The sequence below is a fragment of the Leuciscus leuciscus genome (genome assembly GCF_965113295.1).
Source record: "Leuciscus leuciscus genome assembly, chromosome: 23".
Lineage (NCBI taxonomy): Eukaryota > Metazoa > Chordata > Actinopteri > Cypriniformes > Leuciscidae > Leuciscus > Leuciscus leuciscus.
In genome coordinates, this window is record NC_138747.1 from 19,573,435 (window position 1) to 19,599,656 (window position 26,222).

The 26,222-nt window shown below is 40.0% G+C and overlaps 1 protein-coding gene across 1 annotated transcript in view; it reads left to right on the top strand.

Moving 5' to 3' along the window:
* grin3bb (glutamate receptor, ionotropic, N-methyl-D-aspartate 3Bb) overlaps positions 1-26,222 on the top strand; it is a 98,864-nt gene that overhangs the window by 37,867 nt on the left and 34,775 nt on the right. The window contains exons 2-5 of the mRNA XM_082156729.1: positions 12,744-13,372; positions 17,217-18,309; positions 19,000-19,145; positions 22,065-22,180. Of these exons, the coding sequence (XP_082012855.1) occupies positions 12,744-13,372; positions 17,217-18,309; positions 19,000-19,145; positions 22,065-22,180 (1,984 nt within the window). The remainder of the gene's footprint in view (positions 1-12,743; positions 13,373-17,216; positions 18,310-18,999; positions 19,146-22,064; positions 22,181-26,222) is intronic.

Sequence of the window (26,222 nt, forward strand, 5' to 3'; positions counted from 1 at the left end):
ATCATGTGACTTACCAGCATCAGTTGCGTCGCTTCACTGCCAAGAGTAAAACTAACACTTCGGAAATTCATCTCCTATTTAGTCAGGATGGAGAGGTGTTCTTTATTATACTCTTTTAAAAAAAAAACATTTTCAGTAGGAAACCTGCACCAATGGCAGGTGGTTGGTCACAAACAATCTGTCAAGGACCAAATAACGCTGTGATGCTGGAGATACCGAGGGAGTTATGGGGGGACATATCCACCGTCTCTGCGGCAGGCTGTCTCATTCTTTTCTGTGAGTTTAGATGAGCTCTGGTGGTGTGTTAACTTTTTTATTTTGTGATTTGCCTCTTTTTACTTAACATAGAGTTGAGAATGGCAGGTAATTATTGAGGAGAAACAGGGTGAATAAGGAAATGTTGTAGGCCTCTCAAACCAGCTCAGTGTTGCAGAAGCATATGCGAAAGGGACATAAGAATGATCTGAAAGTGTGTGTGGGGAATAGTGCTGGAGGAAGTTTCAGAGCGGACAGGGGACAAAGATTGGTGGGTTATGATGTCACTGCATGGAGAAGCCTGTGGACATGAATATTAATTAGCTGATGTAGCTGTTGTAATGTTGAACAACGACTGAGATGACATTGATTCGGAATTTAGTAGGTTTAGTAGGCTTGGATCTTCAAAGCAAAAAAGGTACAAATACCTGTTAGGGTAACCTGTTTTGAATAATATCAGGTGCTAAAATCTTTGCATAATTTAGCCTGTATAAGAAGTGTTTTTAATGTGAGCCAGAAAAGGTGGATATTTTTATATCAGGCGACTAACATTGGCAGAGTGAGCTAAAAGTGCTGGCACCCTTGGGCGGTGGTGGGGCGTCTGGGCTAGGCACATTATAAATGTTATCAATTTTCCTCATGAATATTAATTAGGTGATGTAACACTGACCTAATCCTGATTTGCTGATAGGTATAACTGGGCTCTAGCCCAATACAATTACTGCTTTCACATTACTTTTGTCCTCTGTTGATGGCAAAATATTTTTTATTTTTTTATGTAATATATATATATATATATATATATATATATATATATATATATTATATAATTTATGCATTTATACAAATATAAAATAATTGATTTAATCTCCCAAAGATAATTTATTTTTAATTGTATTATATATTTATAAAGATTATAATAGAGATTAAGATTATACAGAATATAGAACTACGGTAGAATATATTATATATTGTGTTGAGAGTTGTTTTTAGCTGCTAAGGTTCACTAAAAGTTTCAGCCTTCAGAGAAGATTGACAAGATGATGTATGCAGTCTGAGTAAGCTATTGTAGAAAATTTACAAAGACAGAGTTCAGACACAGAAGACAGGAGGTGATATTTTTCCTTTCATCAGAGTTTTCTCACATCAGAAAACTCTAGGTCCATCTTTCTTGCACTTTCATGTAGAAGCTTGCCACATAAAATAAAAGTGTGATTATTTCCCATTTTTTCACTCTTTCTGTGTGTTTTTACAGCATTGCAACCGCACTAAGTCAAGTTGTCAGTCATGGCCATTTAGTAATTATTTTCTCAAAATGAATGACTTGCACAAACAGGAACATGAGCATCTCAGTCAGTAGAGAACAGAAAGAGAAGCACACACCTTGATCAATACTTCATTCCTGACTCCAGTAACACTGTCTCACGGATGCACTCAGCTGAGCCTGAACTGAGCAGAGATCAAAGGAATTCAATCTGTGCCGGTCAGGCCCGTGGGACGCGCCAGCTCCAGAGTCATCGTAGCAATCATTAGAAGTCTCTGGAGATCAGGTGCCCTCTGCCTCCTGTCACCCTGAGTCCTCACTGCACACTTTAAGTATCATGAACTAAGAATGAAATCCACAGGACAGAACGTCTCCACTGTCCGTTAGGCATGGGAGGGCTTTCACTTGTGGACATAAGGGCTGTAGGGAGGAAGGTGTACAGTCTATCTTATTTTTTTTTAAAACATATTTTTTTTGTCCCTATATGAAAGTGCAACATTTGAATTTGATGCTTGGCGAGTGTTGATTTTGGACCCTGGGCATTTAGCATGAAAGATGCTTGCAGACACTATTTTTAATACACAGAGTCAACAAACTACTTGTACAGTACATGGTAAGAGTATAAGCTCTTAAAAACAAACGGTCCAAAAGGAGGCTTTTACAGTGATGAGTTCCTAAAAGAACAACTTCTTCTTGGTGTGAAGAACATTCAGTTAATCTAAAGAAACCTTTTCCACTGGCATTTTTTTTTTTTTTTGCCATACTGTACATAGGTATCTAAATGTAAAAATAATAATAGCCTGATAGAACATCTAATCTTACCTTTTAATATTCATATCCATATATTGTGCATGACATTTATTTATTTTTTTTTACTCTCAGATGCCACTGCTTTGGTTCTTGGGACCCACTATCCTCTTTGGGAATTTGTTTTGTTTTGTCTTTTACAAACTACTACTGCAGATAGAAATATATATATAACTATTTTGCAGCCGGTCTTTTGATTTTCCTGATTTAACATTTATCTGAATGACAAGGTACAGTAGTCTTCATAAAGTAGTCTTTATAAATAAATTGGTTGTCAAAGATAAGTCCTACTTCCTGGCTGTCCTGGAAAGTATTATGTGTTTGTGAGGCTAACTGAATGGTGATGTTGAGCTGAGTTGTTGAGTTGGTTGGGAGGATAAGAGGCTTTTGTGTTTTCTGCAGTAATTAAATGTAACATAACAATAGCACCTTTTTACTAAGCAGTTAAGCTTGAGCTTTTCAACAGTTTTGTACTTGTACTTCACTCAAGAATCTCGTGTTCCAGATATTGTGTTCCACATAATGTATTTTCATGACATCAGCTCAAGACTGAAAATATTTGATCCAAGTGTTTTTGCTGATTAAACTTTTCTACCTCTTGGGGTTGCATTCTTATAATCATGATGATGCTTTGAGAAGTCTGAATTGGCAGAGAGAAACTCGTTTACATTTACATTCACATTCACATTTATGTTACTGGCAAACACTTGAAAAAAAAAAAACCCTACTTAATCAACTTAGTCTTGCATAGCTTTGACTGAATGGCAAAAAGTCTGTTTCACACTGCATCGTATTCTGGCCAAGAACACACTTAGACAGGAAGAGTCAATCTGGCTGATATTTAAAGAGACAAACCACAGTTGATTTTGTATAAATGCATAGATATAATACATGCATATGTATTGACTCTATATTCTGCTCCGTGAAGGAAAACTTCTGCAATATATCATCTTTTTGATAATCAATATACAAAAACATCTTGTTCAATCTTGTGGCTGCTTTCAGCATGTTATGAATTTTAAAACAGAGTTTTATGAAAGTTTAGAGACAATTTATGCTTTCACTTCCTTGGGATATGGGACAAGAAGAAATGTTCCTCTTATACAGAGACGGCATTACCCTTAATGCTTCATAAATGTTGATTAGCTGCCATTATGATGCCAGTACTTTGCATTTTGATGGCAGCCTGCAGTATTAAAATATTCCTCTTTCTCTGTCCATTACCGTAGTAACCTCACATTACAAAAAGAGGACGTTTTTTGCTTATGTTCACTGAATTGCAAGCAGGTTTGACTGACGCAGCCACAATCCAGGTATATAAAAGTCCTTTAGTTGTTTTTACTGCCCCTTTTGAACTGAATTGCATGTGAAATAGTTGTGTAATTTGGCTCTTGAAAGTATCTATGTGGACATTAGTGATTTCAAACATTTATAATGGAGAACCTCAGGGAACTGCTCCGGCTCTGGCTGAATATATCACTTTTTATGTGAGAAAGGGGAGAGAGCAAATGAGCAGAAAGCAGAATGAGTTTTTAGTGTATAATATATCAATGATCATTATTGAGACCAGCACCATATTCATCTCAGAAAACAAATGTCTATCTGAGCATCTATGAATTGAAAGTAAACATCCTGTCATCTCTTATGTTTATATTTATCCATCAAAACTCTAATGCTCTGAATTTTTCTCAATGAGATCACAAACATCATCTTACTATACATTAATGCTGCATTTAGCTAGCTACAACAATGATACAATAGATGTCTTCAGAATAATGCAGGTGTCTGACACAGGAGATATTGAAGTTGGTGGTTTGTGATGTTACATTCATTTTGGATTCCTGTCTCCTTTAAGACTAATGACTCACCTCCAATAAACACCTAATTGAAAAGCATCTAAACAGCCATTTCAAAAGTATTCAGTGGTGAATCATTCTTTTAAGTTAAGTGCTGCAAAGCACAAATGATTTTTTGCACTTTGCATGAGTTTAAAGGAACTTAAAATTAGCAGCTTGAATACATTTGGAAATGTTTCAATATTTTTTTTAAGTCGTTTTTAAATATTTTTCCATGGGGCAGGGCCACAGAATAAAAAAATAAAAAAGGTTATTGTGACTCTTTATCTCACAATTCTGACTTTTTCTCACATTTGCCAGTTTACATCTTGCAATTCTGACTTTTTTGCATGATATAAAGTCGCAATTGCGAGTTATAAAGTCAGAATTGTGAGAGATAAACTCGCAATTGCGAGAAATAAACTCACAATTCTGACTTTTTCTCAGAATTGACAAGATGATTTTCTCAGAACTCGCTATTCTGACTTTATAACAATTAGCGTTTTGAAGCGGCCCATTGCAAGATGTACTGCTAACAACTCGAGGCAGTTGATGTGCCAATGCAGTTGAGGCCTCACATTACAAAAACAGACCTGAAGCTGCATGCCCGTTGTACGTGGCCTCCCAGCCGTGCCTGGACACTTGTTCTTGGGGAACACCTGCCCGCAGGAACGAAGGGACCGACCACAAGCTGAGAGTTTGGCGACAGTGCGGGGTCACATGGACTCGGCACGAGCCGCTCTGTCACACCCATCTCGGGACTTGATCGTGGACCTAGTGTTGACCTAGTATCACGTTGACCGAGTCCAAATCCATACAGAGAAAAGAGATCCTCTGCACGGGGGTGAGTTTGCTCTTTTCCCAGTTGACCCGAAGCCCTAGGTGGCCCTGTGTCCCTGTGTTCGCACAACTACTCTCTCAACTGGGCCAGGATAAGCCAGTCGTTAAGGTAGTTGAGGATACGAACACCACGCTCGCACATGGGAGCAGTGGCCGCCTCCGCGACTTTCGTGAAGACACGGGGCGACAGGGCCAGCCCGAAGGGTAAGACTTTGTACTGATATGACTGCCCCTCGAACGCAAAGCAAGGTCGACCTCGCCGACGAGCAGACGGAGGGTCTGCAGACGGGTGGGGGCAGCAGCATATTTATCGGTGTCCGTCATATCGCGTGATGCGATCCATGCACGCAAACGGTCATTGGCTCATTCTGTAGACACTCGAAGTTGATAGGGCTCCTTGAAGTGATCCCAATTACGTCATCACGTCGACGTTACGTCGAACGTGAGCGACTGATAGGGAACTGAGAGTCGCGATAGTGGAGAGTTAAAATACAACGCTTAGATCAAAATATTCACCAACAGTCTTTTTGCCAAAGAAATGTTGTTATGCTAGTTAAGATTCATCACTAGCACGAGCACCACTAGCAACACCAGCACACTAGCATTAAAAACACAACATATAATGGTGAAGATCAATGCTTGTATTTTCAGAAGAGATCGATCAGTTCCAACAGTAGTGAATATTTTATTGAGAAAAGCTGCCTCCTGTTCCATACATGCTGTGAGGCTAGTGCTACATGCTTTATTCATACAGTACATGGGAGAATGTTCTTGAAACATGCTTTTCAGATGTACATGACATGGCAGCAGTGAAATGTATTCTGACAGAATAAGACAGCTAGCAGTAAAGTTCCTCCCAAGAGAGTATCCTGAAACCTAAGCTCTTTGAAACAATAATATGCTATAATATTTGTAATATATAAAGTGGTCTCCAAAAGTTAAGAAACGCCCTAGGCAAACTGGGGTTTTGGACAACCTGCATACATCTTTAGTTTATTTTGTAAACTTACAATACAGAAAACTTTAAGCCTAACCTGGTTTGCTGGTCTGAGCTAGTCCACTGGCCATCTTAGCCTGGCTGGGAAACCATCTTAAACCAGTTAAAACCAGCAAACCATTTTAGGCTGGATTAAGCAGTTTTCTTTAGATCAGGGAATTACAATTGATATTTATAAAATATCTCTAGACTGTTCTAATTAGTCTGTTGTGTAATAACAGTAATTGGCAATCAATCCATGAAGCTATACATTTATATATTATAGCTTTCTTTCTTCTGGGGAAAACAAAATAAGATATTTTGAAGAATGTTTTAGTCCAGTTGAACCAATTTTAGCCAATTTGAACCAAACCAGTTTTAGCCAATTGAACCCAATTGACTTTATTGTATGGTCAAAACAAATATTTTTTTCAGCAAACAGATTTCTCATCATGACCAGTAAGACATTAAATAACTGTATGGGGTTTCTTCTGCATGTATATATGCACACACTGCACCGGGTGTCATTAGATGTGTGTGTCTGTGTGTGTGTGTTTCTGAGGATGATAATGCTGATGAGTCTCAAGCCCCTGGTGACTAAACGCAACAGCTGCAGGGACTTGGACTGAGTTGATTTGGGTCCCATCAATTCAGCTGCATGTGCAGAGACTGCATTAGACACTATAGTGATTTCTCCTCATCATCCAGAGACAGGTGCTTTGGTTTCTGTGCTTCAATCGTACAGCAATTGTATATTTACGTTATGTGCATTAAATTAGTACATGTGAGAGTTGGGTAATTTCATTGAATCAGTGTACTATGATTATATAATTCCTTTGTGTAACTGGCATAATAAAGCACTTTGCAGAAGCTTTGATAAGGGTAAAATAATTTGAAAGGCTATTTTGTTACACCAGTTTAATTTTATGACTCCATGTGCATTTACTGTATTAGTATTTGTAATAGTATGTCTTGCATTTGGAGGCAAAGCTTACTATTATTATAAGTTTAGTCACTGACACAACTTACCCTGTCAGATCACATTTAGCCAAATAATTGTCATGGTTTTATATTGACAAATAGCAGATTAATTCATTTACCCTGCACTGCTCTATAGGCTACAGTATGTCTTCATTCTCTATGTATGTTTTAAATTTTACAGGATTCCCAGTATACATATGGATCTGATCTTTGGTTCAATAAACCTGGTTGAAATGCATTGCATCATCTATTGCACTGATTTCACAACCTTGATTTTCTCCAGTTGTATTGAGAAACTTGGAAAGCGGTTGTCCATGACTCTTCTTGGATAGCAGTCTCTATCTGATGTCTGGACTATGGAGAGCCACCACATTAACTCGTCAGACAAATCAAGGAATAACCGTTGGCCTTTTAAATCAGATTGTCGATCAAGATGAGTCAGTCCCTAGATGGACATCCTGAGTGTGCAATGATCTGTGTTTAACGGTATATAAGTTGGTCAAGAGCTGTGAGCAGTTTTTTGCTGGTGTAGCACTGTCTGTCAAGAGCATGGCAGAGAGAGGAAATTTATTGTGGCCTTTGGTTTTACAGTACAAAATCAATAGAGCAACTAGCAATATTGTGGAAGGACATGCGGAAACCGTGGCCAAGAATACATGATGGCAGGAAATGTGGGGTTATTTCATGTGAGTGGCATACTGAGGAGGAAGGAGCCCAGGGGAAATAAAATAAAAAAGTGATCTCTGTAACATCTCAAATGTTTCTTCTAGACAAAAATGAGGTTACTTCAACATCAAATGGAGACTTTTACTTGTCTCCTGAGACAAAAAAAACACTCTCACAACGGTCTCCTTTAAAGTTTTAGAAGAGATCTCATCATCATCACACACTGTGCTCAGATTTTTCTCCTCTGACTCTGCTGGAATCCCATGTGTCTCCTCTAAAGATTTAGAAAAGATCTCAACAACATCACACACTGTGCTCAGATGTTTCTCCTTAACTGGAGACTCTGCTGGTCTCACATTTGTCTCCTTTAAAGATTTAGAAGAGATCTCAACAACATCACACACTGTGCTCAGATTTTTCTCCCTAACTCGAGACTCTGCTGGTCTCACATTTGTCTCCTTTAAAGTTTCAGACAAGATCTCAACAGCATCACACACTATACTCTCATGTTTATCATCAGGTAGAGAAACTGGAGCTCTCATATTTGTCTCTTTAAAAGTTTAGAAGAGACCTCAATAATTTCACACAATGTGCTCAGATTTTTTCTCCTAAACTAAAGACGCCGGTGGTCTCATATTTGTCTCCTTCAAAATTTTAGACAAGATCTAAACAACATCATACATAGGCTCAGATTTTTCTCAGCTAGAGGAGCTCTCACATTTGTCTCTTTTAAAGTTTAGAAGAAACCTCAACAACTTTACAAATTGTGCACCTAGTCAAGTACTTCAAATGCTCCAAAGTAAAAAACAATCCATAAATTCAGAGTTTAAGCATATATTAAGAGTGAGTTATGCAGAAATAAGGTTAACGTTAATCTTAATTGCTGACACACAATAGGAGAATGGAGCTGTACAGTTTATGTGCATAGGGCACATCATTTGTTCTTGGAAATAGTCATGTACCTGATGCTCTTATCAAAACTAACTTATAAAGGTCTTACTAAAGGAACAGTAACCCTGGAGATTACTTTGCTGAAAGGCACATTAAATGTATTATGACTCAATCCTTGACCAATTTGATTATTCATATACAGTATATTATATGGTAGCAATCTTTGAGTTCATACTGAGACATTTGATTTGTAAAGTTGTTGAGATCTCTTCTAAACTTTAGAGGAGATAAATGTGAGACCCTCAGAGTCATTAGTTTAAGGAGAAGAATCTGAGCACTGTGTGTGATGTGTCTGAGATCTCTTCTGAAACTTTAGAGGACACAAATGTGATAACCCCAGAGTCTTTAGTTTAGGAGAAAACTCTGAGCACAGTATGTGATGCTGTTGAGATCTTTTCTAAAACTTTAAAGGAGACTATTGTGAGAGTGTTAGATTTGTTTTTGTCTCAGAAGAAAAGTGTGAGAAGCGACTCAAACAAAAGTCTCCATTTGATGTTGATGTAACCTCATTTATGTCTAGCAGAAACATCTGAAATGTGAAAGAGTTCTATTTTCTTTCTTCACTCTGGGTAGCTTCAATCTCATTCATCCACACCATTTCAGTCAAACACAATTCATGCATTGTCATATTTGAAGTTGTTTAGTGCAGACGTTGTTTTGTTGCACAATGATTTAATAGAGAAAATCATGACCTATATTTACATGCATGCAAAATGAGATGTACAAGACAACATTTTCAATGCTAAACAAACAAAAAAAGGTTATGCAATAACAATGAAGTACTGGTACACTAGTGTTACTTTTGATAAAAATTTAAGTATTTATCTCTTATACTAAACATCTTACACTTCTCTAATCCCTTTTCTAGTGGAAAATGTGCTGCATATACAATGGGCATTGAAGATAAATTGAGACTGGTAACCCTTAATATTATATTATTTACAATATTAAGACTATAAAAAAAAAAAAAAGAAAGACATCTGAAGACACAACTGATACCTAAATGAGACATGTAAGAGTATCACCACTTAGTATCCTGAGCTTAGAGAAATTTCTGTCAGAGCCATAGTCTTATGGGCAGCACATCGAGATCGAGACACAACTGCACCTCAGACAGCACAGCTCAAGTCACAGCTAAAGATACTTTCCTGCTTCTGTTCCCTTCTCGCCTCTCCCATTGTTTCCTGTCTCTCCTCCAACTGTCCTGTCATTAAAGCTCAAAAACCCCAATGGCTTAAAATGATAATAATACATCTGCAAGAAAATAAAGAGATCTCCCATGTTTCTCACGGCCCATTCTCATTTTGGACTCCATTTTCTCAGAACTTTCTCAGAACATTTAATTTTTCAGGGTAAATTGTCATTTAATGAATACTGTAACTTTGGACCTTGGTTACCCAAAATAAAATTTTATTGCTTAGAGGACTCCCTTTCTAAACTCTGGTGTCTTAATGTATGTATTCTATATGAGCTATAAAGTCACATTTGGGAGCTATAAAGTAAAAATTATATGAAATAAAGGTGTAATTATGAGAAATAAAGATAAACAGTCACAATTGTGATATTTAAAGTCACAGTTCTGAGAAAGTCATGGCCAGCAGCTATCACCTTGTAGCACAAGACTGGTTGCCCACTGATGGTAAGCAAGGTTGAGCCTGGTTAGTACCTGGATTGGAGACCTCCTGGGAAAACTTGGTTGCTGCTGGAAGAGGTGTTAGTGAGGCCAGCAGGGGGTGCTCACCCTATGGTCTATGTGGTTCATAAAGCCCCCTGTATAGTGATGGGGACACTATACTATAACAATCACCGTCCTTTGGATGGGACGCTAAACCGAGTACCTGACTCTCTCTGGTCATTACAAATCCCAGGATGTCCTTCGAAAAAGAGTAGAGGTGTAACCCAGGCATCCTGGCCAAATTTGCCCATTGGTCTCTGTCCATCATCATGGCCTCCTAATCATCCCCATATATATACACTGATTGGCTTCATCACTCCGTCTCCTCTCCACCAGTAAGCTGGTGTGTGGTGGGCATTCTGGCGCAATATGGCTGCCGGCGCATCATCCAGGTGGATGCTACACATTGGTGGTGGTTGAGGAGATTCCCCCCTTCCATAGTTAAAGGGGTGGTATAATGCCCCTTTCACAAGATGTAAAATAAGTATTTGAAGTCCTGAGTGTGTATGTGAAGTTTTAGCTCAAAATACCCCACAGATATTTTTATATAGCATATTAAAATTGTCACTTTTTGAGGGTGAGCAAAAATGCACCATTTTGTGGCTGTTCCTTTAAATGCAAATGAGCTGCTGCTCTTGGCACAGAGGGCGGAGCTTCAAGAGCTTGCACTCAAACAGACATGCACTGAAAAATTCCAAAACTTTTAGCCTTTTATGTTCAAACCGGATTCAGACAATGATGGAGAGACTCGAGAAGAAGTGACAATATGTAGAATGCAACAGGACATTTCTGAATGGTTAGTTGATGAATTTATGTAGCTTATGTGTAGTTATCTTCTAGTCATTGATTAGCATATTCTGTCTTGATAATCTATAAATCTTGTTCAGGGGGCGGGGTTTATGTAAATTCTAGGGTTGGTGATGTCACTAACCCAGGATGAATATCATGTAGTCCCTACCAGCCGTTTGTTGTAGTCCTTAAAGGAACACTCCACCGTTTTTTTCATATTAAACTATGTTATTCCCTTAACTAAGACGAGTTGATACATACCTCTCTCGTCTCAGTGCGTGCACTCAATCGCTCTCTGGCGGGGCGACACTTTGATAGCACTTAGCTTAGCCCAGTTCATTCATTAGGGACCAAACAGAGATGAAGTTAGAAGCGACCAAACACCTCCACTTGGGAGCACTTCGACTCGCGCAGTAAAAAGTCACGTTGGTTCTAATGACAGAGGAGAGGGGGAGAGGATTTTTCAGGAGTGACTTTTTACTGCGCAAGTCGAAGTGCTCCCAAGTGCTATTCCGCCATACATTATATTTAGCCTTTTTACCCGCTTAGAAAAGCACCACGTTTTATTTTGTGTCACCATACTTGGTCGTGTAACTACTCGTGTAACTGTATTTAAATAGGGAAAACGTGGAGGTGTTTGTGAGTCGCTTCTAACTTCATCTCTGTTTGGTCCCTAATGAATGAACTGGGCTAAGCTAAGTGCTATCAAAGTGTCGCCGCGCGCCAGAGCGATTGAGTGCACGCACTGAGATGAGAGAGGTATGTATCAACTCATCTTAGTTAAGGGAATAACATAGTTTAATATGAAAAAACGGTGGAGTGTTCCTTTAAAAAGCAATTCCTTTAAAAGCAAATATCTCCCTTTGCTTTGAACTTTGAGCATTGTAACTTTGCAGATGTTGTTTATGCTCAAACAGCAACATTACACACTAACTAAAGATCATAATCAACCACCCCTTTAAGCACTTTGGCCCGGTTTCACAGACAGGGCTTAGATTAAGCCAAGACTAGGCTTTAGTTAAATTTGGACATTTAAGTAGCTTTTATAAACGTGCCTTAGACAAAACATTACTGGTGTGCATCTTGAGACAAACAATAGCACTGACATATTATTATATTTCAGTGCAAGTTGCTTTCAGTTAAAACAGCTCAAACATTAGTCTAGGACTATCTTAAACCGGTCTGTGAACTTAGTCTGTGAAAACGGGGGTTTGAGTGCAGAGAAAAACGCTATATAAATGTAACAAATTATAATTAATTATAATTAAATAAAGTTGCAATTGCGATAAATAAAAAGTGACAATTTTGAGACCTAACATCACAATTTACGAGAAATAAAGATTAAGAGTCACAACTGTGAGATCTAAAGTCACAATTATGAGAGATAGACTGGCAATTATAGGAAATAAAGATAAAAAGTCACAACTGTGATATTCAAAGTCGTAATTGTGAATAATAATGACAAAAATTCACAATTGCGAGACCTAAAGTTGGAATTACAAGAAAAAGAGTTGCAATTGCAAGAAATAAAGATAAAAAGTCACAATTGGAAGACCTCAATTCGCAACTATGAGAAATAAAAATAATAAAAAAGTATTTTGAGATCTAAAGTCACAATTACGACAAATAAAGTTGCAATAAAGTCACATTAAGAACTAATAATTTGATGACCATATTGTCTTTCTGTGCTTGTTCTGTTTTTAGAATCGCTTCCACTTGCAGATGACAACTCGTATGCCCCCTTCAGTACTGGTGGAGCTGCTTCTAGATGTTCTGCAGCGCAGTGGCTGGGAAGAGAGTATGGCAGTGCTTTGCCAAGGCTGGGAGGACGCTGGTCTTCTGGATCTCCTGGAGCTCCAAAGCCGCTCTGGCTGGGGACCCTCACACTGGCAACTTCGATCCGCCCTGAACCTTTCCCACAGCATACCTCACATTGCTAACATTTCTGACTTCCTCTCTGAGCACTTTAATCAGGACCATCCTCCTCCTGCCTCGGTCCTGCTTTTTGGGGCCGACCCGGAGTGTGCCTCTTCTGTTCTGCGCAGTGCGCAAGACCTGGGGTTGACATTGCCCACTGTACATTGGATTATGGGACATCCTTTAAGCCCAGACACCCTTCATTCTATTGGCCTGCCTTTAGGACTGCTGGCTTATGGAGAGGTTGACCGCAAACCACTAGACCTCTACATTCATGATGCCCTGCAATTGGTCAACCGAGCTGTTAGTGCAGCAACGGTCGTACGGCCTGATCTAGCCCTCATCCAAAATATGGTAAACTGTTTTGACAAACCGAACAAACACGAGCTGCCCTCATCAGGACAGTACATTGCCAGGTAAATCCATATTCTCTCAGTTTATCAGTCAGTTCAGTATGTAACCTGTTAAAAAGTTGTGTTGTATTTTGGGTGCAGGTCCCCAACAAACTTCTTAAGTATCTAACAGCTAACCAGTTTCATCACAGTTGAGTTCCAAATGTTCCAAAAAAAATTCCAAAAATATCCCATAAAGTATATTGTCATGCCATAAAGTGTATGATACACTTAACATTTGATGAATTTGTAATTTTCCATTTTAAGCTAAATGGCTTTTCAAAGGCACCTGATATGCTTTTATTAGTGTTAGCATGTTTAGCCCCTTCCATTACATAGACAAAGCTGTGACCGTTGAATTCATAAACTTTATGTATTTTACTCCAAAGTATCCATAAAGTATCCAACTTTACAGACCTGGTGTAGAATATTGTGTGAAATGGGGTGCACCTTGCAGTAATGCTAGTGAACAGCATGGTGAGGCTAGTCCACCAGCTACTGTAGCATCAATGTTGGCACCATGTTAGACCACAAGATAAATGTATCTATTTATTATTTATTCTTGAGAAAAGTTGCCATACATCTTGTAAGTATAGTGTTACATGCTTTATGCATACATTTCAGAATGCTTTTTGAAACATGCTTGTCAAAATGTACATTTCAACAGCCATGGCAAATGTACCCTGACAGAAAGGACAGCAAGCTCTTCAGTTTCTTCCAACAGAGCACCCTGAACCCTCAAGATAAAAAAAATTATTATATTTTGTGAAATGGTATGTTCCAATACAGTCTGTTTAGCTTTTGTATTGATTTAGAACCAGGGTGTAATGTATGCATCAGTGTACACAGCACAGCAGTATTGCAGGAGGCCTTCTTATTTTTACAATTAAATTAGAAGTGATTTAATTCTTCAAAGAAGCCACATCAAAGTGGCAAATATAAAAACAGTTTTTAATGTAGCATAGAGCTGAAACTAAATAATTACAGAAACAATTAAGGCCCTGATATACTTCAAGCTAAATCGAAGAATGAACTGATGTGGCATTATTTCGAACACAAATGGGCCGAAACAAAGTGCTAAAGTGTTATTCTGTTAAATAACAGGTTGGAGATTAAAATAATAGCAGATTTGTCTCATTTTATAAAAACTGAGATGAAAAAGTAACTTCATGAGGAAATGTACTTTTGCTATGGTTAAATAAATATTCAGTGATATCTTCCAAAGATTTTAGAATTTTGGTGCAATTTTTTTTCTCTGTATATTTTTGAAATGGCAACTAGTAAACATACTAAGTTTTGTCATGCTGGCATGTGTGGAAAATTTTAAACCATGTGTTATAACTTGCCCCGCGATAGGTTGTGCCCAACCCACCCCTACAGACACCTATTTATGTGCTAAATTAACTGCTTTTATAAAAATAGATTGGTATTTCATACATAAATAATTGGATTGACAAATTCGATTCTTCAAAAAGTCATCAATAACTGATAAACAGGAATAAAACTGGCACATTTTACACTTTATTAAATGTAACATATGTTTAGAGAATAAATGGCTTTGATGTTTTATTCTCAATACTCATCAGTAGAACATCCTACCATCTGGATGAGATGTTCCAGACAGCTAGTGTCATGCTTAAGGACAGGCGCACGGCCACTTTCTCTTGCTGCGCAAATTACTGGTGTTTGCCCAGACACTCAGCTGGAATGCAGACATGCTTTAGAGCTTTAAGCTTTATTTATGACTTCCCCTCAGTTGCCTTTCCCTGAGGAGGGATCACTCTTATCGAAAGCTCTGGCACACGCCTACCATGCAGGCCCGTCATTTTGTGTGGATCATGCCAGCACTCTGCCCCACACCACTATATCTCTCACAACAAACAGAAGTGAAATGTGGCTGTGTGGGAAGCCTGGGTCTCTCATCACAACAGGATAAGGCTGAAAATCTGCAAACCGGACCCAAACATGCTGCATAATACCGGACGATTGCGAGGGCATAGCTGCAGGAGTGTGATACATAGCTCAGCAGCTTGTGCAAGACTTTGGCCACATTGTAATACTATAAAAGTAAATAACTTACATTTTTTTATCAACAATTTTGCATTTGCATGCATTTTTCTTACACTGAGGAGTTAAGTGAGTGAGAAGATAGTTATTAGTCAAACTGTCGTATTATCGATGTGGTATATGACAGTACCCGAGTCCTGTGGGTGACTATTGTAAAATCGAAATTCTGTTCTTTTTAAGCAGTTTTACATTACTGTGAAATAACAATTAGATAGAAAAATCATCCTATATTTTGCTAGATTGCCATATTGGTCGACACCCATTATATACAAAGCATTGGGTAGTGGATTAAAACTAATATTCATGTGTAATGTTGAAATTTCTTATTAATTCTAGTGAATCAGTTCAGATTGTTCATGTAAATGAACCAATTCTAGAAATATTTCACAGGCTTTGCTTCACAGAAGTTCTGTGCTGCATTTTAGGTCTTCTTTTTATAGTAAAATATTTATTTAAAAAAAAGTAGCTTGACTTTAGATTAACTACTTTAAATTGATTCACAAGTTCACACTTACAAATAATCGGATAGAGTAAAAGAGTAGGCATATTTAGCATGCTGTCCGAGGGGAGGGCTCTGAGCTCAGAATTTGGCCCAAACCCAGAGGGATAGGAAGCAGCCGAGAGTTACGAGTCGGGGTGGCGGAGGGATGCAGAAAATTGTCGAGGAACATAGGTGAGTCAGCTGCGTATATAGGCCTCCTCTTGTAGCTGAATGGATAGATCATTTGAGCGTGTTCCTACCAAACTTTGTTAATAAAACATAATTTAGGCAACATTTTCTAAGTAGCTTCACCTACAATGCACTCTTGGATTGATAGAAGTAATATTTCTCTCTCATTTCCAATATCTTTTCCCATCTTACCTTACAATAGCCCCTCTCTTCTCAATATATAAAAGATCAGAAAAGTAAGAGTTGAGACAAAGAGAGCTTTTAAGTATATAACAACATGCTCTCTTAATTGAGCTGAAACACGCATGCTGTAAATTAGATGTCCTTTAGATACACACTGTCACCCATTGGCGGACTAAGATCGGCCATTTGCCTTCTGTGGCAGGTAGAACTATGGATAAATGTTTGGAGCCAAATTATATATTAAGCTTTTCTCCTCAGTTTTTCATTAACCAGCACAGCATTTGTCAAATGTCATATTTATTATTTATGACTCCAGACATTAATCTTCAAGCTCAATGTCAAAGCATTTCCTTAAGTGACCCGACTTGTGCACCAGAGCAGCAGCCCTGCCGACTGAGCGGCTGTAATTCTGAAGAGTGGGAGGGAGTTTCACAATCAAATATATTGCTCTGTGAAAGCAACATCTGTAGTTTATGGTGTGACGGATGCCAGACCGTCTCAGTCACCCAGCTAGGCAATCCCTCTCCCAGGCCTTCCCCTCTCTGCCGCAGTTATATTTACTGTCTGTTTGGCTGTTGGAAAGAATAAAGCAAGCTTAACCTGTGTCCGATCCTGTTACTTACTCCCACATGTCTAGTTGTAAACCACAGTCTTTGTCTGGGATCCCCCTGAGTAATTTTTCAGGCCTGATTAGCTTGGGCCATTAGCTCATGCTGGTATCATAGCTACATCATAAGCATTTTTGTTTACTGATGGCCATTCAAAATGACAATTCAGGCTCGAAAGGTTCCCATGAGCAAAGATGGTAGCTTTCAGGTTACATATTTCCAGAAGGTTCTGCTCCAGCCGAGCAATTTGGCATAAATAGGAATGCTAAGAAATAGTGTTCTCCAAATAATATAGGCCTCTTCCAATCATCATTTGACACTTGTATTCTTCCCCCCTCAGGTTCCTCTCTAATACGTCCTTTGTAGGGTTGACTGGCCCTGTCAGCGTTCAACGCAACCTTTCTCGTGTACACACCTCTCAGAGGGTCCACATTTGGAGTCTGCGGCGTGATGCCATCGGTCAGCCCACGTGGGTGACTGTAGGCAGCTGGGAAGGCGGTAGGTTGGATGTAGAGGAGCAGGAATTGTGGCAGGGCTCATCCCCTCGGCAGCGCACGGAGGGCCAGTTGGGCAGGGAAGGTCGTAGATGGCGGGCTGGCTTTCCTGTGTTGGGGAGTCGTGTGCGTGTGGTCACTCTGGTAGAGCACCCATTCGTGTTCACTCGAGAGGTAGATGAGGATGGGAACTGTCCCGCTGGGCAATACTGTCTGGATGCAGGGACAAACAGCTCGGTAACCCTGGATCACTTGTATTCCGAGCGGGCTCAAGGCAACAGCAGCTTCTTGCCACCGGATTACAGCAAGTGTTGCTATGGATACTGTATTGATCTACTGGAGAAGCTGGCAGAAGACATGAACTTTGAGTTTGACCTGTACATAGTTGGGGATGGAAAATATGGTGCACTCAAGGGCGGGAAGTGGACGGGGTTGGTGGGCGACCTGCTGAGCGGGGTGGCCGATATGGCTGTTACCAGCTTCAGCATCAACTCAGCTCGCAGTAAAGTGATTGACTTTACCAGTCCATTTTTTTCCACAAGTTTGGGAATACTGGTGCGCAGTAAAGACACGGCTGCACCTATTGGAGCATTCATGTGGCCATTGCACTGGTCCATGTGGATGGGCATCTTTGTAGCACTGCATATTACAGCGCTCTTCCTCACCCTTTACGAATGGAAGAGTCCCTTTGGCATGACGCCTCATGGACGTAACCGTGTCAAGGTCTTCTCCTATTCCTCAGCCCTCAACCTCTGCTACGCCATCCTCTTTGGCCGAACAGTCTCTAGTAAGACGCCCAAGTGTTGGACTGGACGTTTCCTGATGAACCTGTGGGCCATATTTTGCTTGCTGGTTTTGTCCAGTTACACAGCAAATCTGGCTGCAGTCATGGTTGGGGAAAAAACCTTTGAAGAGCTCTCTGGAATACATGATGCCAAGGTAAGATCTTTTGAGACACTTTGGTAAATACTAGAGATGCACAATTCTTGATTTTTTTTAGATTCATGCTTTATTTGGTTAAACAAATAACAAATAACATGTAATTTACTAGAGGTTCTGACAAAATTTGGTTTGGTTTGACTGAATGCTTCAATGACTTGCGCATAAAGAGTTACTTGTTTCATTACTGGATGAATCAGGGTTTTTGAACAAATCTCATGAATGAATGATTCAATGACAAATACATTTTTTAACACTCATTTGTCGCCACCTTCTGGTGTAATGATGTAATCAATACAATCTTTATTTGAAGCATCAAGTTCGCTACCGTAGACATCAGTGTTTATATCCGAACTATAAACTTTTATCCCAGTACTTCAATGATAATATTAATTATTGTAACACAAACATATTGATACAGTGTGGTTGGAAATACTTTTTGTGAAGCTATTTCATACCTACACATGATATCTGCTCTCTCTGGGTCAGCGGCATGGCCAAAGCAGATTTGAATATTCACTGTGAGCGTACTTAGACACAGTCGAAATGTTGTCATTTAGAAATAAATGTATTTAAAATACAGTGTAATCATTCGGACGTACAGTGGCACAGTACTCATTCAGTAAATGCACAGCTAAACAATGCACTATAATCTAAAACGTAGCTGTTTTTCCTTGCCCTTGGCCTCAGCTTCATCACCCATCTCAGGGATTCCGATTTGGCACTGTTCGGGAAAGCAGTGCAGAGGATTACATGAAAAAGAGTTTTCCTGAGATGCACGAGTATATGCGGAAATTCAATGAGCCCACCACACCTGAAGGGGTCGCCACTCTCAAGTAAGAGACCAATTCACCCAACAGAATACACTCATCTAGCAGATGGCAGCAAGCACCCTAAGCACTTCCCCTCGGGGGAATCCCTGCCACCATTTTGAACTGTGTTCCACTTCGTGAAGTGGACGAGGGAAGTTTATATGGACGGACTCTCGCTCCCTCAATTTTGACAGAGGGAGCTAGTCTACTTCATATGTACACTTCAGGCAGCTCCATATACCACAGTGCAACACGATTGTGACGTCAACTCATATTGCGTTTAATTTACACCACCACAAACAACTCTATGATTAATTATTTATATATATATATTTTTTTTTTAAATAACTCAAACACACCTATATACATATAGACTGCTGCATTAAAAATTTTGTAAGAAAAAATAAATAAAAATAAATCAACCCCATGGTGGATTCTAAGTGATCAAGGGCTTAGCACGTTCCATAGCATGCAACGTAAGCAATGACGTACATCCGAGTGAACGAGACGGAGGGAAGTTAGCGAGTGAAGGGCATGACCATTTTGGACTGGTTCGCAGCCCTGGTGTAGTTATACTGCCAAACACTATTAGTACAAAGAGAAATTTACAACACATGGAGAAAAAAAAAAAACTGTGCATAGTTATCAATAATTCAAACAGCAGTTGCACCCTGTTCATTACAATGCAAATGCTGAATCTCAAGTCTTTTCTATATCAATCCTCCCTAGTGACTCACTGGTTGACAATACCACTAGAGGTGTCAATATCTCGGCCAAATGAATTCAATTTTTGAAAAATGCTGTCATTAAAATGAGGTGTTTGCCTGAAGCATTTTTTTCTCTCAGCATATTTGAGTCTAAGTTCTGAGATTCCCTCTCACTGCTGCTCGCCAGGCGAGTGGTTTGTTGTTTCCTGCCAGCTGCAGTGACACAGTCTGTCACACACATACCAAATTCTGAAGAGTGTGCTTTTGTTTGTTTATTTATTTAAATATTTATTTATTTTTGGGCTATATAAAAATTATTTTTTGAATTAAAATTAAAAATTAAAGAATTAAAAATTCTTATGTGATTTTTATATAAAGCCTAATTAACAAGTTTGAAAGCAAACCACATAACTTGAATTTTTTCTAGCCTAGTTTGCACTCACACTAGAGATGAATTTAGAAGGAACAGCAGAAATATTAACATTTTGAGAGTCAGCGCATCTCACTTCCTTCCATAATTCCTTAGTAAAGGTTTGAGTCTGTATGACAGATGGCAGAATTAAGCCTGAAATCATGGCATAGAAGTTGCTTCATTTAATATTTGGATGTATCATTCGGAATGTAATTGGAAGAAAAACTTAAAAGAGACAAACGTCTTCAAAAGAGTCAAAGATCCATGAAGTATTTAAATTGGCTGAAAACTCTTTAATCCTTTTTTAATTTTGAGAAGAGGATCAGAGGTATCAGTGACCATATGTATCGCAATGAACCAGCAAAGCAATTCATTTCTGAAATATTTTATTTTCAAATGTATGCCACAGTATGTCTGTTTTTGCCCTTTGATGGTGTTTATATGCAGTTTTATTTGTACTCTATTAAGAAAATGTCATATTTAAAAGAATATACTGGTGGTAATATGTTAATAGTTTTCATTTGTCAATAATCATTTTGATTTGCCAGATTGGGATTACACTGATAAAATGTGTGGGAAAAGAAATGTTATTATCTACGGTGACCGGCAGGGGACATGTTCGGTTCACTTAGTTTTGTCTTGGCCACAACATATAAACTTATGGGAACGTGATAATATGTTGTTGCCACGAGATATTAATTTGTGGGAACGTCATATTAAGTAGTGGGAACGTGATAATAAATTGTGGCCACGAGATAATTTTGTTGAGGTAACGACATCATTATCTCGTGGCCTCGAGATCATATGTTGAGGGAACGATATATTTTTCTCGTGGCCACGACTTCATATTTTGAGAGAACGACATCTATTTCTCGTGGCCACGAATTATGTTGAGGGTACCACACCGGTCAATACTGTAACCATGTAATACTGTCAATACTGAATACAGCAGTCGGAGATGGAGATGACAGATGAAAAACATTTTACTTTGAATTAGGAATGTCATATAAAGATATAGTGCGTTCTCTGGAATTAAGACATGGGTACATTATAAGTGAAAGACACCTGAAGCACATTCTTAAGTTGAGTGGGCTTTTTCGTCGGAAATTTGCTGGTTTCAATGAAATACTCGGGTCACTAAAAGTCCCGTAAAGGCAATAAACAAAAACAAATTATGAGAAACTTAAATGAACAAATAACAAAGTAAATTATGACCGGGGTAAAAGGAGGAGCCCGGACAAGCGTGTGAAGATTTGGTTCCCACGTTTTATAAAACTCGTAGCCACGAGAAACGGATGTCATTCCCTCAACATATTAAGTTGTGGCCACGAGAAACGGATGTCGTTCCCTCAACATACGATCTCGTGCCCACGAGATATTAAGACGTTCCCACGACTTAATATCACGTTCCCACAAGTTTATATGTTGTGGCCACGACAAAACTAAGTGAACCGAACATGTCCCCTCCCGGTCACTGTAATTATCAACCAAAAGTGCTTCTAAATATGTTTAATTTCAAATGTGCTGCTGGCTGAATTTTTTGATAAATGACATCTTTTTCTTAATCATTAAATTAAGTAAGGGTGGACCGCTGCCCTTAAGGTGTCACAAACCATTAAAAGTCCTTTTCGGGCTCTATTCAGCTTGCATGTGGTTTAGCGTAGTTGCTGATTTATGACCGCCACTGCAGTTTATGAACATTTAGCTTAGACAAATGATGTCTGTGTTCCATTTGCACCGGAATCATACTGTGCATGTTTAATGAGAGTGTGTGCTTGCCTGTGTGTGTAGTTTTGTAGCCCCCCCTCTTTTTATGTTGTGAAGGACAGATCCGCCTCAACTTGATGCTTTTATCATGGACAAAGCCCTGCTGGACTATGAGGTGTCCATTGATGCCGACTGCAAGCTGCTGACAGTTGGTAAACCCTTTGCTATTGAAGGTAAGTAGAATGTACTATCAAACTATTTTACTGGACACATTGGGTAGTTTAGTGTGTAACATTAAAGAGGTAGTTCACCCTACTCACCTTCATGTTGTTCCAAACCTTTCTTTCTCAGTGTTGCTTTGGACCCTACAGTTCAACTGCATGAAAAGCAACAGTTACAACATTCTTCAAAATATCTTTTTAAAGATTAATTTGAGGCGGCCACATTAAGCAGGGTTGCCGCGGGTCTTGAATGGCTTAAATTGAATACAAAAAAGTTTATACATTTATTATAATTTCAAGAGGTCTTAAATTTGGGACAGAAAAACAGGAAAAGTGAAATGGCCTAGTGTGATTGTTGAACTTCAAAAGGCTATGATTTAATTAATTGGGAACGCTACACGTTTCAAAGTAAATACATGACACTGTTGCACGTTCTACAGGCTCATGGTTTCAGAGCAGTTCGCAATCAATGAATGGTGCAGATTTGTACCAGGCAATTGCCTACTTCTTATGATCTACTGTTGATGAATTAAGACATTGTTTACATTATGGTGTTTATATCACCAGCAAACTCGTCGCCATTCTAATAAGCGCAACTGCTTTGTATACAGGGGTTACCAGGGTATCAGTTGTATTTATTCTGTTCCATAAGCGCCACCTACTGTCAGATAGTGAATTTGCATTTTTATTCAGCCAGTCTGCTGTTTAAAGGGTGCAATATGCAGGTATAGGCTCATACAAAAATGATCCCTCTCAGTCATTACTCATGATCCACTAGAAGTGTGTGATGGTGTTTGTGTCTACAAAGACCTTGGCTGCATCCGAAATGGCATACTTCACTACTATGACAATGTGACAAAAGTAGTATGTCCGATTTCACAGTACTGATAAAAGAGTAGGCAAAAAGTACCTGGATGACCTATTAATTCCAGTGATATTCTCAGTGCGCATAAGATGGACATTTTACTATACCATTAGCCTTGGGAGAGGATTTGTGAATGGCATTGAAGTGACGCAACTGATGCTGGTAGGTCACATGATAAAGACAACATGGCTAATGCATAGACTGTAATCAGACTCAGTGAGATCCAGTAGCAGCTTTTATTAAGAATAGTCAAAGGCAGGATAATCAACAGCAGACAGGGCAATGGAGACAATGCAGAGACAAACCAGAATGACAGACAGAGGTCGAGGCAGGCGGCAAGAAGCAAGGTCCAATAAACAATCCAAGTCGGGGCAGGCAGAGAACAATCAGAAACGAGATAAACAGTCCAAGGTCAGAGTACAAAGAAAACACGGGGAATAACGCTCAAATGGCCAGGGAAAATCAAGACTTCGAAGAGAAGTGATGTGTGGAAGTGGCTTTTATGTGTGTGTGTGAATGAGGTGCAGGTGTGTTACGCAATCAGTCCCAGGTGAGAGGCATGATGGGAATTTGAGTTCGGTAAGGATGATTAATATCCCTCCGGTGGTGCAGAGGAGGCGGTACAGGAGCCCTCCCCCTGCGAGCGGCTCCTGACGCGAGGAGGCAGACGACGCCGGTTGGGGGAGTCTGTGATGTGGCTCCCTCCTCCAGCACTCCTCTCGGTTCACTGGCAGGTTTCTGAATGAAAACATGGAATGTGGGAGAAAGACAATAATTAGCGGGTAGGTCTAATCAAAATGATACAGGAGAAATCTGTCTAATAATTTGGAACGGGCCAACACACCTGGGACTGAGTTTGCGGCATGGAAGTCGGAGTCTTAGGTCTCTGGTGGAAAGCCAAACCCATTGGCCGGGGTTGTACTCTGGAGAAGGACGGCGGTGACGGTTGGCTTGTTGTTCCTGACGACTGACTGCATGAAGTAAGTGAGTGTGAGCCTGGTTCCAAACCTCCTCGCTCTTTGCAGCCATTCAGTGACGGATGGTAGATCAGTAGGTTCGCCAGACCAAGGGAATAGTGGAGGTTGAAAGCCCAGAATACATTTGAAGGGGGTCATGCCAGTGGCGGGTTTGACAAGAGAGTTCTGGCTGTATTCGGCCCAAAACAGGTATCTGCTCCACTCCGATTGTTGATGTTGACAGTAAGAACGAAAGATCGGATGATGTCCTGGTTCAGACACTCAGTTTGTTCATTGGATTGGGGGTGATAACCGGAGGTGAGACTGATGTTAACTTTAAGATGCTTGAAGAACGCAGCCCAAACCCTGGATGTAAACTGAGGTCCCCGGTCTGACACTATATCCTCGGGTAAGCCATAGAAGCGGAACACATGGTTACAGAGGAGCTCAGCCGTTTCAAGTGCTGTGGGAAGTTTGGGCAGTGGGATTAACCGGCAAGCCTTGGAGAATCGATCAACAATGGTGGTGTGTCCTTGTGAGTTGGGTAGGTCAGTGATAAAGTCTATGGCGATGTGAGACCAGGGTCGATGAGGTGTCGGCAGTGGAGTTAAGAGGCCAGCAGGTAGTTGTCTGTGAGATTTGGAGGTGTTGCAGTTGATGCAGTTCTGAACATGCTTGGTAGTATGCATGCAGCAGGGTTGGCCACCAGAAGTGGTTTCTAAGTAAATGGGTCGTAGCCGTGATTCCGGGATGACCTGAACTCGGTGTTGAGTGTACCTGATCGAAGAGTCGTGGACGCAGGGGTTCTGGAACGAAAAGGAGGTTTGCTGGGCATTCGGAGGGAGGTGTCACTTGGATGTTGGATTGTTCGATCTCGGTGATGATATCCCATTGTCTGGGGCCACCAGCAGGTTTTCTGGAATGATGTTATCATTGGTGAAGGTTTGAACTTTCTCTTCTGTTTGACGAGAGAGCATCGGCTTTAATGTTCCTGGTGCCCGGTCGATAGGTCACAGTAAAATTAAATCTTGTGAAGAACAATGCCCACCTGGCTTGATGGGGATTCAGATCTTTAGCTGATCGGAGATACTCGAGATTCTTGTGGTCAGTGAGAATGATAAATGGTTGAGTTGCTCCCTCCAGCCAGTGTCGCCACTCTTCTAGGGCCAGTTTCATGGCCAACAGTTCACGATTGCCCACGTCGTAGTTACGTTCAGCGGATGTTAATTTTCGTGAAAAGAAAGCACATGGGTACATCTTCGCTGGATTACCTTCACGTTGTGATAATATTGCTCCTACCCCTTTGTTGGAGGCATCTACTTCCACTATAAATTGTCGTTCGGGATCTGGATGTCGTAGGATGGGAGCTGACGGGAATCGTGTTCTTAGCTCATTGAATGCTTGACGTGACTCTGTGGACCAGTTCAGACGAGCAGTGTGACGTTTAGTCATAGCGGTTAAGGGAGCGGCAACAGCACTAAAGTTTCTGATAAAATGCCTGTCGAAGTTTGCAAACCCCTGGAAACGTTGTAGTTCTTTGACAGTTTGGGGTAATGGCCAGTCCAAGACCGCCTTGACCTTCCTTTCATCCATGGCTACCCCCTCCTGACTGATAACTTATCCCAAGTACGACGTGCTTGTTTGATGAAACTCACATTTTTCAGATTTGGCGTAGAGTTGGTATTGCATGAGGCATTTCAGGACTAGCCTGACATGACGGATGTGTTCTTCCATGGAGCTGAGTAGATTAAGATATCATCTATGTATACGATTACCCATCTATCCAGCATGTCCCAAAAGATGTCGTTCATGAATGACTGGAACACAGATGGACTGTTATCTAGGCCGAAGAGCATAACCAAGTACTCATAGTGCCCACTAGTGGTAGAGAATGCAGTTTTCCACTCACCGCCCTCGCGGATACGAATCAGGTTATAAGCATTGCGTAGATCCAGTTTAATATAGTACTTGGCGGAGCTGTTCTAAAGCGGCTGGAACAAGAGGTAATGGGTACCTGAACTTGATTGTGTTGTCATTCAGTCCACGATAGCCAATACATTGTCGTAAACCTCCATCTTTCTTTTTCACAAAGAAGAATCAGGCGGATGCCGGTGAAGTTGTGGGTCTGATAAAACCCTTGGCTACTTCCTCTTCAATGTAGTGTTTCATGGCTTCGGATTCGGGTTGAGACAAAGGAAATATCCTTCTCTTGGGAGGTGTGGTACCGGGAATG